Here is a 13,931-nt window from a genome sequence, read left to right as displayed (position 1 = left end):
TGATTAACCAGACCATTAGCTCTCAATCTGACCGACTCTGTTATTCTCATCTTAGACAGGAAAAGCTCCTGAAGCGATGGCGTTTATTAAAGAGGAGAGTGAAGATGTGAAGATTGAAGAAGCTTTCAGAGTCAAACATGAAGAGACTGAGACACAAACAAAGATCGAGTTTATTAAAGAGGAGAGTGAAGAAACATTCAGAGTCAAACATGAAGATACTGAGACACAAACAAAGATGGAGTTTATTAAAGAGGAGAGTGAAGACACATTCAGAGTCAAACATGAAGAGACTGAGACACAAACAAAGATCGAGTTTATTAAAGAGGAGAGTGAAGAAACATTCAGAGTCAAACATGAAGAGACTGAGACACAAACAGGTTGGTTTTCTTTCTCAAATACAACAGGTGTTTCTGCAGCTTTCTCCCTCTCTTCAGCTTCAGGGTCATGCATCATTTTTCCTTCAAATGCTCTTATTGTTAATAGGATTTCTACATCAACAATCATTATTTAGAAATAAAAGACCGTTTTCTGATCTTATTTTAACCTGTTAACTGTCACTCACGTTTTTGAAGATAGAGATGAATGTGCATGATACAAACCTAAAAAATTTTCATTCATGACTGAAAACATTTTGTAACATGATTTTGATGTACCATTTACATGGTAATGCAATGTCTGATTTTAAAATGGGTTTTGAAGGATGAATTTTGAGATTTTATGTTTTCAAGTGATATATAACTTCTGATGATTTCTAAAATGTGATTGAGAAAAAGGCAACGAGGAAGTCTTATTTTTAAACAAAGGTCAAAACTCCTTTTGTAATGTAGACGTAAACGTATACGGGACGGGGTGACATTTAACAGGTTAATGCTCTGGTTTTAACACTACAGAGTTATGTCATATTAAATTTATCAGTGTAAATTGATAGTGTAAAATATTTGCATATGAAATACATGTAGAAAACTACAAGTATAAAGTATATTCATCATTGAATTCAGTGATGTACAGTTTAAGCCGTGTCTGTGCACCTGAATCACAAACACTTGAAACCCAGATTTGTATAAATCTACCTCAATTTTGTGCCTTGTCTATTAAGATTGTGACCAGTCAATGTCTAAAAATATATATATATACAAGCATACATACAGGTGCATCTCATTAAATCAGAAAGTCGTGGAAAAGTTCATTTATTTCAGTAATTCAACTCAAATTGTGAAACACATGTATTAAATAAATTCAGTGCACACAGACCGAAGTAGTTTGAGTCTTTGGTTCCTTTAATTGTGATGATTTTTGCCTCACATTTAACAAAAACTCACCAATTCAAAAAAACCAATAAAAATCATTCTCTCTTTAGGCATATTCACTATTCACCTTATTTTTCATGGCAACAAAAGATGCTGCCATTGCATTTGTTTTGTCATCTTACTTCCGGCTGAGAGGGAACAACCTAAGCTAGAGAACAGAACCTAAATATGTCAAGTATTATATGCTCAGTCAGGGGCTGCCATAACAATTGGATTAAGAGAACAACTGCACCAACAATGTTTCAAACAACAAAACATTCGGAGTGTTGTGGGGCACTTTACAATTGACATCCACCACTAAAGAAGAGGAGCACCTGAGGCGATGGATGAAGGCGCTAAATTTGAAGCGCCCACCAAACCACCCTTATGTGTGTTCGTACCATTTCATGGACGGGAGGCCGACTGACGAACACCCTGAGAAATGGCTCGGCTACGATGTCCCGGTAAAGTCACGCGGGGGATGAAAAGGTTGTCAGAATCAGGTAAGCTAACGTTAATTTAGCTAGCTATGTGCTTGTTCGTTTAACGTTAGATTTATGAAGTCTGTTCTATGAATATGTTTAAGATCAACAAACAAAGTACAATGAATTTTCCATGGTTACCATTTACCACCTATTTATTTCATATTAATGATTAATTTATTTTATATTTATGAAAGTACAAGATATTATGTAACATTACAATAGCTCACATTCCTGTAAATTACAGAGATTTGAGGTGATAGCAGGCCAGCTAACTACATTTCTCATTCAGAAACTGACCTACGTTTGAACACTACAGTTAAAGTGTGGATTCTGTGTTGATTTAATGCATCTCTCTCACACACTGTTTTAAGCATGGGTCCCATCATATATTAATTATCTTGATGTGTATTAAGTAATAATGTAAAAATGTTTAATTATTTCCACAGATGTACGCATGGCCCTGAACTGTGATGCAGAAACACAATGGGAGGATCCATCCGATCACAACTACAGTTCAAAAACACAACTCAACCTGAAGCCACCTACATCTGATATGGGAACACAGTGCCATTGTACTGAACTCTGCTGAGAAAAAACAACCTTTGTCAGCTCTTCACAGGGTTGACATTGGATGCATTTCAATCAGTTGCTGTGTACCTTACCAGGTCCAGTTCATACACCAACAGCTTCCAGCTACACACTAGCGATCGGATCCTGATGAAGCTACGTCTTAATTTATTGCAGGGTGATCTTGCTGAAAGGTTTGGTGTTTCTCAGTCCATTGTAAGCAAGGTGGTTTCATGTTGGATTGACATCACGAAGGAGAACATGAGGGATTACATACCATGGCTTCCCAGGGAGACAATCTAGACAACAATGCCTCTGTTTCAGAGAACAATTCCCAAATACAACATGTGTGATCGACTGTTCAGAGACACCCCTTCAAAAGCCACGCAACCTTGAGTCCTACGGCCAGAACACCATCAAACACCTGGTCTACATTGCACCTTGACTCCATGTTGAATGGGTCATATGCCGACTGAAACACTTCACAATCCTTTCTCAAACAGTTCCAATTAATTTCTGATGTAGCAGATGAATAAGTGTTGATTTGTAGGTGTGTTCCACAACTGTCGATACGTTTTGCTGTGTTTTGTTTTGTTTTTATTAATTAATCAGTGTAAATAGTGCAAGTAGTTATTTTTATAAACCTTTAGAATGTCACCAGAATGGATGTGGAAATTAATATGGAAATTAAATGGTGAAATTTTACCTCTAAATGAAAGGGGTCTCTTGCTTCCTGAAAACAACAAACACTGATCAACAAATCACAACTGATTTTATACAACAAAAATCACAGTCTGTCTCTTGTTTAGCACATATCCTATCCTTAAGCCTAATTATTAAGCAACAGGCGGCCTGCCTGAAACTCATCTGACACATGAGGAAAAACATAAACTGCATCCACTGTTCGAGTAACACTGGGTTCTTGGGGAAGCTGAACACGACAAACTTTCCCTCACGTCCAAAATAACTTTGGCCATGTTTAGCATGAGAATCCATCTCTTTAACATTGTGAACAACTCTGAATACACGAAACACCATTGTACCCCCCCTTTAAAATAAAATGTTTGTAGTCTAGCTACAGTCTTGGCACAGAATTGCTCATTGTTTGGCACGTGTAGCAGAACTTGCTGTGAAAAGGTGATGTCCATTAGCCACTTTGGACAGAGGTTCCTCTGGGGCCCCACATTCACAAACATACATTATTAAATTTGGAAAATATGTCAATTTACATTTATTCATGTAATTTATATCATATATAAATATATTTAATATAGAAACAACATATTTTTCTTAAATATATACATGCATGTGTGTGTACAGGTGCTGGTCATATAATTACAATATCATCAAAAAGTTGATTTATTTCACTAATTCCATTCAAAAAGTGAAACTTTTGTATTATATTCATTCATTACACACAGACTGATATATTTCAAATGATTATTTCTTTTAATTTTGATTATTATAACTGACAATTAAGGAAAATCCACTGCTAAGCAGAGTTGCCTCTGGGAAGTGCATCAAAATCATGTAATGCACAGCTATGTTTGTAGTGCAATATTTAACTGCAAGGGTAACATTATATTATGTTATGGCTCTTTCCGCTTCAATCCTCAAAAAGAGATTAAATATTGCATTAGATAATATTTACTAGAATTACAGGATTTAATTAATTATCAATTAAGAGAGACAGGTGTGTGTGTGAGTGTGAGAGAGAGTTACTTCCATCGGCGTGTCTCTACGAACAATAAAGCTGTGTTTAGGTCACTTCACAAACAGTGATTTGACCACTTTGTTGCTGAAGAATTTAATGTAGTGATCTAAAGTCTGGGCTAATTTGTAGAAGATAAAAGTTGTGGGACAGTGCTGACACTGTAAGAGCTGGTGTGAACTTGTGTGTTGAGCAATCTCCATTTAGCCTATTTACTGTAGCTGTGCAAAACAGTTCGTTGTGCTGCTAGATGTTGTAAATGAGTATTTGTATACAAATTACTTTACATTTATGAAGTTACTAATAATCAAACTAATTTGTGCCACAATCGTTTTACCGTTGACTGTGGGTCAGACGTTAGAAGTGAAGCTGCAGATAATGAACTGAAGTCTTGCACAGACACAAGTCTCTTTCCAAGATAACTGAATTAAAAACCTGAATATATTGACAAAAATAATAATATAGCCTAAAGTATTGAATAGCAAGTGCTATAAAATAGTATGAACCACTAATACATATATACAGTGCCTAAAGAAAGCCTTCATACCCCTTAATTTTTTTCACATTTTATGTTGTGTTAATGTTAAATTGCTTTAAAAAAAAAAAATTCCACATAAATCTATACCCCACTTACCATAATGACAAATCAAGAAAACTTATTAAAAAATGTATTAAAAAGGAAGCGCTGACGCTAAGATCGGTCGCTAGCTTCAGTGAAAGTATTATGTGCTCAGCATTTTTGACTTGCACGCACATATCCCGGGTAATCACTGGCAGTGTGACCAGAGAACAATTGCCAGGACACATTACCTTGTTTATTTGCCAGAATCACAGTGTTAAAGTGGCTCAAGATTCTGCTGTTTTAAAGGTTCACATGGCCATTTGGCCTCTATAATCTTTAATGAAGGAAGGACCTTCCTAGGTCTAGTCTTCTGGTCAAACTGAGCAATTGAAGGAAAAGGGTCTTGGTTAGAGAGGTGACCAAGACTGTGATGGTCTCTCTGGTTCCATGACCTTTAATGGAGATGGGAGAAACTTACAGAAGGACAAATATCACTCCAGCAATCTGGGCTTGATGGCAAAGTGACCAAACTCAAGCTTCTTCTCAGTAAAGATTCATGAAACCCTGATTTCTGCTTTTTTCACCTGCATAAAACCATCCCAATGGTGACGCTTGGTAGTGGGTTGTTTTTCAGTGCCAGGGACTGGAGAAGAGATCAGAGAAGACAGAAAGCTAAATGCAGCTAAATAAAGAGATTTTATTTGAAGCGCACTTGCCATCCAGTAATTGCAAAAAGCTTTGTGCTGTGTTACTTTTTATTAAACAAAGTATTAGCTTTAAAATTACTGTCCGAGCCCCATCACATGGACTCCAGAGCTCAATGTTAAAAAAGCTTCATTAACACCAGACAAGTATGTTGAGGTACAAATTCTAAATGAAATGTTTTTATATTTAAAATACAGTTAGAAATGCAACATCACACAACATTTTCACCATTAAGACTGTTTAATAGTTCAATAAACAGTTCAATAAGCAAACACAATAATATTAAGTCACTTACATTTTAGGAGTAAACACAGCTCATCTCACAGCAGATGATTCATTGCTGAATGATTCCGAATTCAGTCTAAGTTTCAATAGACCATGCATAAACATCTGATGAATCGCTTGAAGTCAGTGACTCACTCTTCAAATGCTCACTACTTGCACTTTCTGGCATTTTAATTTAGTTTAAAAGTATAATTTCCATCATCATTTAGTTGCCACTTTAAATGAACCTTAGTTCCCAGGTCATCTACAAGATGCTGATAAAGTCAAGAAAAGATGACATAAACACATGAGAGTATGATTGAAAGTTTTTGATTGATATTTTTCTAATAGGTGCCAATGGCTCCTTGATTTAAAAAATAAATAAATAAATAATAATAATAAAAAATATATATATATATATATATATATATATATATATATATATATATATATATATATATATATATATAAATCTTTTTCTTGGAGCCCTGTATGGGGTCTTAGAAATGTGGTCCTCAAACTGCACCCTCTGGTATTGCAGGAAGACCCTACTCGCAACAACAGAATTATTGAAAATGCACATTCATTCTCTGCCAGCAGGAGGCAACTGTTTACTGTGTAACGGCAGAACACAAAGCAGCGCGGCAATAGACTTTGAAACATGCAGCGTTCATTTATTTAATACACAAATTTAAAAGAAAATGTAGAATACAATTTAGCAATAGTATTATTCTTATTTTGAAAACATTCATGTTTTTTTTTTGCATAAATGTGGATTCAGTTGTTCCTACATTTCACAAATTTAAAATAAATTGAATTCTAAAATTTAGTATAAGTATTTTTCTTATTATTATTTTGAAAACATTCATATGCTTATTTCACACACACATTTGTGTGTACTCTTGCTAAGTGAATTGAACCACTGAAAGCAGAGGACCTAGTAGTGAGCCCTGTGGCACTCCATACTTGTCTGTGATGTCTCTTGGGCATTTGAGATGTCTGTGATTAACCAGTTTTCCTTAATCAAGCTGTTTCATAAGGTGTTCATAACTGCCACTTTGAAAAGGAGTTGGGACATTTCCTGAAAAAAGCAGAGTTATCAGTACTGAGAAGAGGATTACCAACAACACCTCTGTCAGTAGCTTGTTGGTGGTGTCTAGAACACGTTGTTGGTTTTGATGGTTCATATGTCTAAATATATTGATGTCTCTTGCTTTGTGTCATCAAAATGGTGTTAACTTGTATTGGTTTCTTTTTTATTTAGACTGGATGTCATGCAAAGAGGAGAGTCAAGAACAGAATGAAATGGAAGACAGAGATCAGTATGAGAAACATCATGGCTCCACTGGAGAAACCGCCAACTTAAGTTGCTCACAGACTAAGAAGACTTCTACACGAAAAAGAGCACAAAAGACAAGAGCTATACGTAATTTCACCTGCCAACAGTGTGGAAAGATTTTCAATGTAAAAAGAAACCTTGAAGTTCATACTAGAATTCACACTGGAGAAAGGCCTTACAGCTGCCAACAATGTGGGAAATGTTTCATTAAAAAGGGATCCCTTAAAGACCACATGAGGACTCACACCGGAGAGAAACCTTACACATGCCCTCAATGTGGAGTAAGTTTTGCTCTAAAAGGAATCCTTGAAAGGCACTTCAGAATTCACACCGGAGAGAAGCCTTACACCTGTCCTCAATGTGGAAAGAGTTTCATTCGAAAAGGAAGTCTTAAAGGCCACATGAGAATTCATACTGGAGAGCAGCCTTACACATGTCCTCAGTGTGGAAAGAGTTTCACACATAGACAAGCTCTTAATGCACACATAAAAATTCACATAGGAGAGAAGCCTTACGTATGTGATGAGTGTGGAAAGAGTTTCTATCAACCAGGAGACCTCAAATTACACATGAGGATTCACACTGGAGAGAATCCTTTCACCTGTCAACAATGTGGAAAGAGTTTTACTAGAAAAGCAAACCTTGAGATCCACTTGAGAATTCACACTGGAGAAAAGCCATTCATATGCCCTCAGTGTGGAAGGAGTTTCTATCAACCAGCAAACCTTAGAGTCCACATGAGAATTCACACAGGAGAGAAACATTTTACCTGCCAACAGTGTGGAAAGAGTTTCACTCAGAATGGAAACCTCAAAGCCCACATGAGGATTCACTTAAGACAGAACAGTTTTATATGTCATGAGTGTGGAGTGAGTTTCACGGACAGGAACGAATTTAAGAATCATGTAACAACTCACACTGCAGAGAAATTGAGAATTCAGAGTGAAATGAACACTTTAACATGTTTCCCTGAGGTTTCCGATCTAAAGAAAACTTAACAATCACGTGTGCCATCACATGCCATTATCTTATTTTAAAGTGTTTAAACAGTTAACCCTCAAGTTGTTCCAAACCTGTATGAGTTACACGATTTTACAAACAATGGGCATTATACACTAACTTATAACTTTGTAAATAGTCAATGAGAAAAACCGGCCATCGTACACCAAACAGATCACACAGTACCAGAGTGTAAAGTTGTTCTGATCACAACAAACTCGGAAACATGTGCCTTAATCCTCATAGATGAGTGATAAATGAAAACGTTATTTGTTCTAAAATTGGCTTAAAATATAAAACGTTTTTAATCTCTGATGACTGGATGTGATTTACTTTTAAATTTGCAAACTGGCTTCGACTTTTAAAACTTGGCAAAAATCGTGTTGTATTTCAGTCTTCAGATTTACTGCCCCCTGATTAACATGACAGTATAGGCTAGTGACAATGCCCCTGAATTTTCGAGATACCCCTACCGGAGGTAGAACTAAACCCAACAATGTTTTTCCTCATCTCTAAGGTCTCCCTCATATGAAATGGATTCTTGGCTAAAAATATTTTACTGCTAAGATTGTTAAATTAACAGATATTGTTATACACCCCAAAACCAAAAAAGGACTAAAATATAGCCTGTCCGTATGGGAGTTAAGGCACATAAACTAATGCAGATCAATCACACAAGCTCTGACAGCTTTGAAACTTGACATGTTTGTAGTCAGGAAGTTGATTTAACTACTAGAAAAGACTGGATGTGAATATCTTGATGTATGGAATAAATAGAGACATATAAACATACACCTAAAATAAGCGGACATGCAAAAATCGAATATCTATGCAGAATGTATTTTTTTACTTTATGGTTGCTTTGCCAGGGATTATCATAGAAACAAATATGATGGCTTGTTGGAAAGGTGGGGTTGTGCTGAATCCAGCAATACCAAATATATAAATATAGCATGACAAATAGGAGTGTTCTGTCACTCAATGTATGAGGTGTCCAAAATGAACCAAAATGGAACACTGACATAATTTAGTCCAAAGCCCAATATCAGTGGTGAGAAGAATGCTGAGATATTCATTGTTACTGCAAAGTAACTTACATTAGGTAAATGCTGATCTATATTTATGATAAATGTAATAATGATACATTTAATAAGGTACAATATACTACACAATTCATATGAAACACATATTCAGTTTAATCATTTGAATGGAACACTTTTATTAAAATATCGCGGAAACCTGTATATGTCCAATATGTATATATATATATATATTTATTTTTAATTTTTTTTATTATTATTATTTTTTTTTTTCAAATTAACCAATCTAATGTGTTGAAAATATCTTGAGAGCAAATCTCTTAACCCCGTTGGACACTTCAACTGTCTGATAATCACTCCGTGGCAGGAGCTTCCGGGGCATTTTGTCTCCTCAGGATTAAAAGTCGCAACGATTGAGAAATCCTCGACGAGCAACAAGTAAAGCAAGCCTTAAATCTGATTTTATCTGTGTTAAACTATGATATCAGTTATGTATTTTTTAATGTCTACTTATTACTAGGCTTATTATATGTGTGTATTGAAGTTTAAAATGTATCTAATATATTACTTGTATTGAATTAAATGTTTTGGATACCAGCATTAAATTATTGTTTTTATTATTACTCAAAGTTGGCATTGTGCATGTAAAATACCCCAATTAAGATAGCACGTTTTATTTATGGGAGAAAAAGGTCTGTCTACTGGCGCCAAGTAAACCTGTCTTTGCATAACTCTGTTTTTTAGACAATAACGAGGGAAAATAGTAAGGTTAGATACATTTAAGTAGGCTTGTTTTGTTAAAAATCAATAGCTGTAATGCTCTGGTGCAGAAGGAAGCCCGCGAGCCACGAAGACAAATTTGCGTGCAGATTAGAGTAATTTCTTCCTATTACAGCTCACCTCATCTTTTTGTTTTATTTTTCTGCTTGACTTTTATTGCTCTTAAACCTTTAAAATGGAGTTCAGGAACATGTATGTAACCTTAGTCGTTAGCTTTGGTCAAGGCTTAACGCGACCGACTTTGATGAACACTGCTGGCAGCAGCTACGTCTGTGTCCGCACCACTTTTATCAATGACAGCTTACCCTCTTATACAACAGTATATGATAGCAATATAAGGCAGGGCTCTCAAGTATCACGCATTGAGCGTGACAGTCACTCATTTCGGTCTTTTGTCACGCACTCCCGCCACAAATTGTATTTCTCATGCAGAAAAAAATATTTTTAATATATTTAATATGCCGCGCCGCTCTAGATGGAACCGGAAGGAATCAAGCGTGTCTCCTAGTTCTTACTCGAACCTGCCACTGATCAGCCAATCAAAAAAAATTGGCTACACAATGAACAATCAGAAAATAGCACTATTGTATCTGGGTAAGATTTAACGCAACAACCAATGAAAAAAAGCATATCCTGGAATAGTTCACCCACAGAGGAAACCACTGGAGCTCCGAGCATCACTTTGAGCACAAAGTCATGATCTCTTGTTTTAATGTTACAACAAATTCACAACTTCTTTGACACAATGACAACTGCTGTTAGAGAATGTTTTCCATTTAATTGGGATCAGTTTTTCATGAGTGTCTGTAACTTAGCCAACAGTTTTATAGCCTGTTCACCGGCAACATCTGCTCAGAACAAGTAGTCTAGGCCTAGTCATATTTTCGTTATCACTCAATGACTGACATATTGTCACATTATAAATATACCTCTCTCCAATAGCTTTATAATTTTATTAGCACTAAACAAATTAAAGTTAAGTGCATTGCATAGTCGATGTTATAGGTCACTTTTAAAATCATGTCATATGTCCTGGCCATGGATGCATTAATCATTGCATCTGTCATTCAAAGATATCAGGTAAAAGGCAACTAAGCATCCTTTCATTCACCCTGAGAGGAAAGCCCACCAAAAATGCCAGGTTACAGGATGCTGGCCCAGAGAAGGTGGCGAAAATGGTAGGCACATTATATTTAGTATAATATAAAAATAATATAATATAATCTACATTATATTAAATCATAGGCACACAATATAACTTGCTCATTTGTAATTATGATAAAGGGAAAAAAATTAGAGAAATAGAGGCCCCTGGTTCCTTTTTTCAAAGGTGACTGGCTTGAACCAATTTGGGAGGCTATCAATGATCGCGGGCTTGGTTTTAGTCCTTTCACTTTCTAATGCTGCCGAGAGGGTATTTTCTATGGTTGTTTTGAACAAAACCTCAACACAAAACAGCTTGTCTCTGGACAGGACATTGTCCTCAATCATGACCCTTAAAATGGCTGGGCTTGAGCTGAACTGTCTCAATTGGAGTCAACACCACAAATGATAAAGGAGTCCAAAAAGGCAACAAACACTTACAACAAACAACACCAGTAATAATCTCTCTCTCTCTCTCACATACACTCACATACACACAAACAAAAATTTAATAAATGGAAATTTAATAAACGCTTTGTATTTGGTTAAATTGTCAGTGTCATTTGTCAAATATTTTCTTCTGCAAGTCTGAGCAATTATTAATATTAACAGCAAAAACACTAATAATATTATTATTATCAATGGAATACCCCCATTCCCTTTGATCCCCTGACGGCGGGGTTGCGGGGGATGTCACTCTTGCCTGTCTTCAAAACTTGAGAGCCCTGATAAGGTATAATACCAGCTTTAACGACACAATGTTTAATAACTCAAAATAAAAAAATATCAGTTTTATTTTTGTTTCCTGAAAAATAATGGTTTTGGAGTCCAAATGAATTTTGTTTTGGTCAAGTCATTACTGAATAATGGAAAATAATATTGTTAGCTTTTGTCTGTCCAGACCAGCAGTGGGAAATAGAGCCTACACTGCTTACTTCACCCCATTGGTGTGATCTTTGAGTAAATAAGAATAATCAGAGATATAAATGTAATCAATTAGATATATTTCATTTGAGTTTTTGGTCTAGTGAGGTTACTACTGTTAGGCTAATTATCTTTATTGATATCTTCCTAACCAGACAGGTAAACCATTACAAATATCATGTTAAATGAAAAGGCTTACCTAGCCTAATACAAGTACCTAAATAGCTAGTTGTAGAAACTGCTTAGCTTAGTTAAAAAAAATACTTGGCCCTCTGACTAATGTTGCATGTGTAATTCAACTTCATTTGCATTTCAATGAAAAAATGAAAAATTCTGAAATTTATATAATTTTTCCTTTTCACTAGTCTCTTGAATTATGGAGAATGTCCTACAGACACTGGATCCAAAGCTTTGCATAATTTGTGGGAAACATTCTGAAAAGGGCAAAAAAAAAGATCCCTATGTCCAAAATCCAACAGTAGAAGGCCTCCAACGCATACTTACCCTTGCTCAGCAAAGAGATGATGATGTCCATAAAACTCTGGCTCCATACACAGATGACATACTTTCCTCCAAAATCAAAGTTTCATATCATGTATCATGTAGAGCGAACTACTGCAGTAAGACAAAAATCAGTGAGCAGCAGCAAGTTGCAAATGTTGAGAGTGAGAGCACATCTGCACCAAGAAGGAGTAGGGCTGATACAACATCATTTAAAATACGGAGAGATTGTTTCATTTGTGCCAAGGCCAGCTCTAGACCAGAACCTCTGATAGCCATTTCGACTGGTACAGGTGCAAGTACCAGAGACAAGGTCCTTTGGGCAGCTTCTGAAAGACTCGATGAAGATGTACATCTGCGAATTATTTCATGCCCAGATCTCTTTGCATATGATGCCAAATACCATAAAATGTGCCTTGCACACTACATCTCTGAACGAAATATAGCAGCTGCCAGACGAAGAAAAGAATCAGAAAAGCAGACCAATGTCTATGACAAAGCCTTTATTAAGCTCACTGAAGACATTGATAAAACAGTATTGTCCAAATATATGAAAGTGAGGACCCTCAACTCTTTGACTGATAGCTATGACAATGTACTAAAGACCATTGCTGAGGAAGAAGGTGTGTCCATAGTTCAACACAATAAATATAGATCCTGGAAACTAAAGGAAAAGCTGATACAACATTACAAAGACAGGCTTGTATTTGTTCCACGTCCAAGAGAGTCAGATCTGATCTGCTCAGATAGTATGACCATAGGTTGTGCACTGAGGGAAGCTGTTAAACTCACAGAAATAACAGTAGACTGTGAGACAACACTTCCACAGACAAGTCAGAGTCTTTCTGAAATCCAAATATTACACAGGGCTGCAGACATATTGAGGAAAAGCATGGAGCAGGTAGAGCATGACAGTCAATCATATGTCAGCAGTGACCATCTATCACGTCTCCAATGCAGCAAGTATGTACCCAACATCCTGTATGACTTTGTCAACTGGTGTGTTGATTCAGATGCCCACAGAGATTACCAAACATGTGATGATGACCCAACTTCAAAGGACAATCTGTGTGTTATCGCAATCTGCCATGATCTCATTGGACAGAGCTGTCACATCCATACGCCAATCACACTGGGACTTGCCATTTTGATAAATCATGAGTTTGGTGGACAGAGAGTGGTGTCTACATCCCAACTGGCCTCACTGGAGTCGCTGAACATGGAATTGTTGATGCAGCTATTGACAACTTTGACCAAAATGAAGACACCCTGGATGGGAAGTCTACAACTCATGCTATGGCGTCTGTTGTGTTCCGAAGAGGCCAAGTCTCCACAGCAGATAAATGCCTAGCACGGGTTCCACAGAGGTCCCTCACAACCTTAAACACGTTTGATATGAATGGAGATAAACTTTTCAGGTAAATTCTGTTAATTCTTTTTTCTCTGATATCTATTTTTATTTATTTTTTTATTTCATTTTATGGTATTCACATGAACAGCAAATTAAATGTTCAATATGAATGTATGCTGTGAGGTTTTAAAAGTGATTTGATATTCAGTGCAAATGATCATAAGCTTATCCTCTCATTTCAATTGTGATTACAGATACATCAAATCTACAAAGC

General features: G+C 36.2%; 1 protein-coding gene and 1 long non-coding RNA gene across 2 annotated transcripts in view; both read left to right on the top strand.

Annotated features, from left to right (window-relative positions):
• LOC113065982 (zinc finger protein 271-like) overlaps window positions 1-8,436 on the top strand; it is a 345,982-nt gene extending 337,546 nt beyond the window's left edge. The window contains exon 3 of the mRNA XM_026237516.1: window positions 7,055-8,436. Coding sequence (XP_026093301.1) covers window positions 7,055-7,917 — 863 coding nt within the window. The 3' untranslated portion in view covers window positions 7,918-8,436. The remainder of the gene's footprint in view (window positions 1-7,054) is intronic.
• LOC113067541 (uncharacterized) lies at window positions 316-3,562 on the top strand. Its single transcript, XR_003279403.1, has 3 exons — window positions 316-377; window positions 1,358-1,789; window positions 2,218-3,562. It is a non-coding gene; the product is annotated as an uncharacterized LOC113067541 (long non-coding RNA).
• Window positions 8,437-13,931: the final 5,495 nt, after the last annotated feature.

The sequence above is a fragment of the Carassius auratus genome, chromosome 4 (assembly GCF_003368295.1).
Source record: "Carassius auratus strain Wakin chromosome 4, ASM336829v1, whole genome shotgun sequence".
In the NCBI taxonomy this organism is placed as follows: domain Eukaryota; kingdom Metazoa; phylum Chordata; class Actinopteri; order Cypriniformes; family Cyprinidae; genus Carassius; species Carassius auratus.
This window is presented reverse-complemented; position numbering and strand designations above follow the sequence as displayed.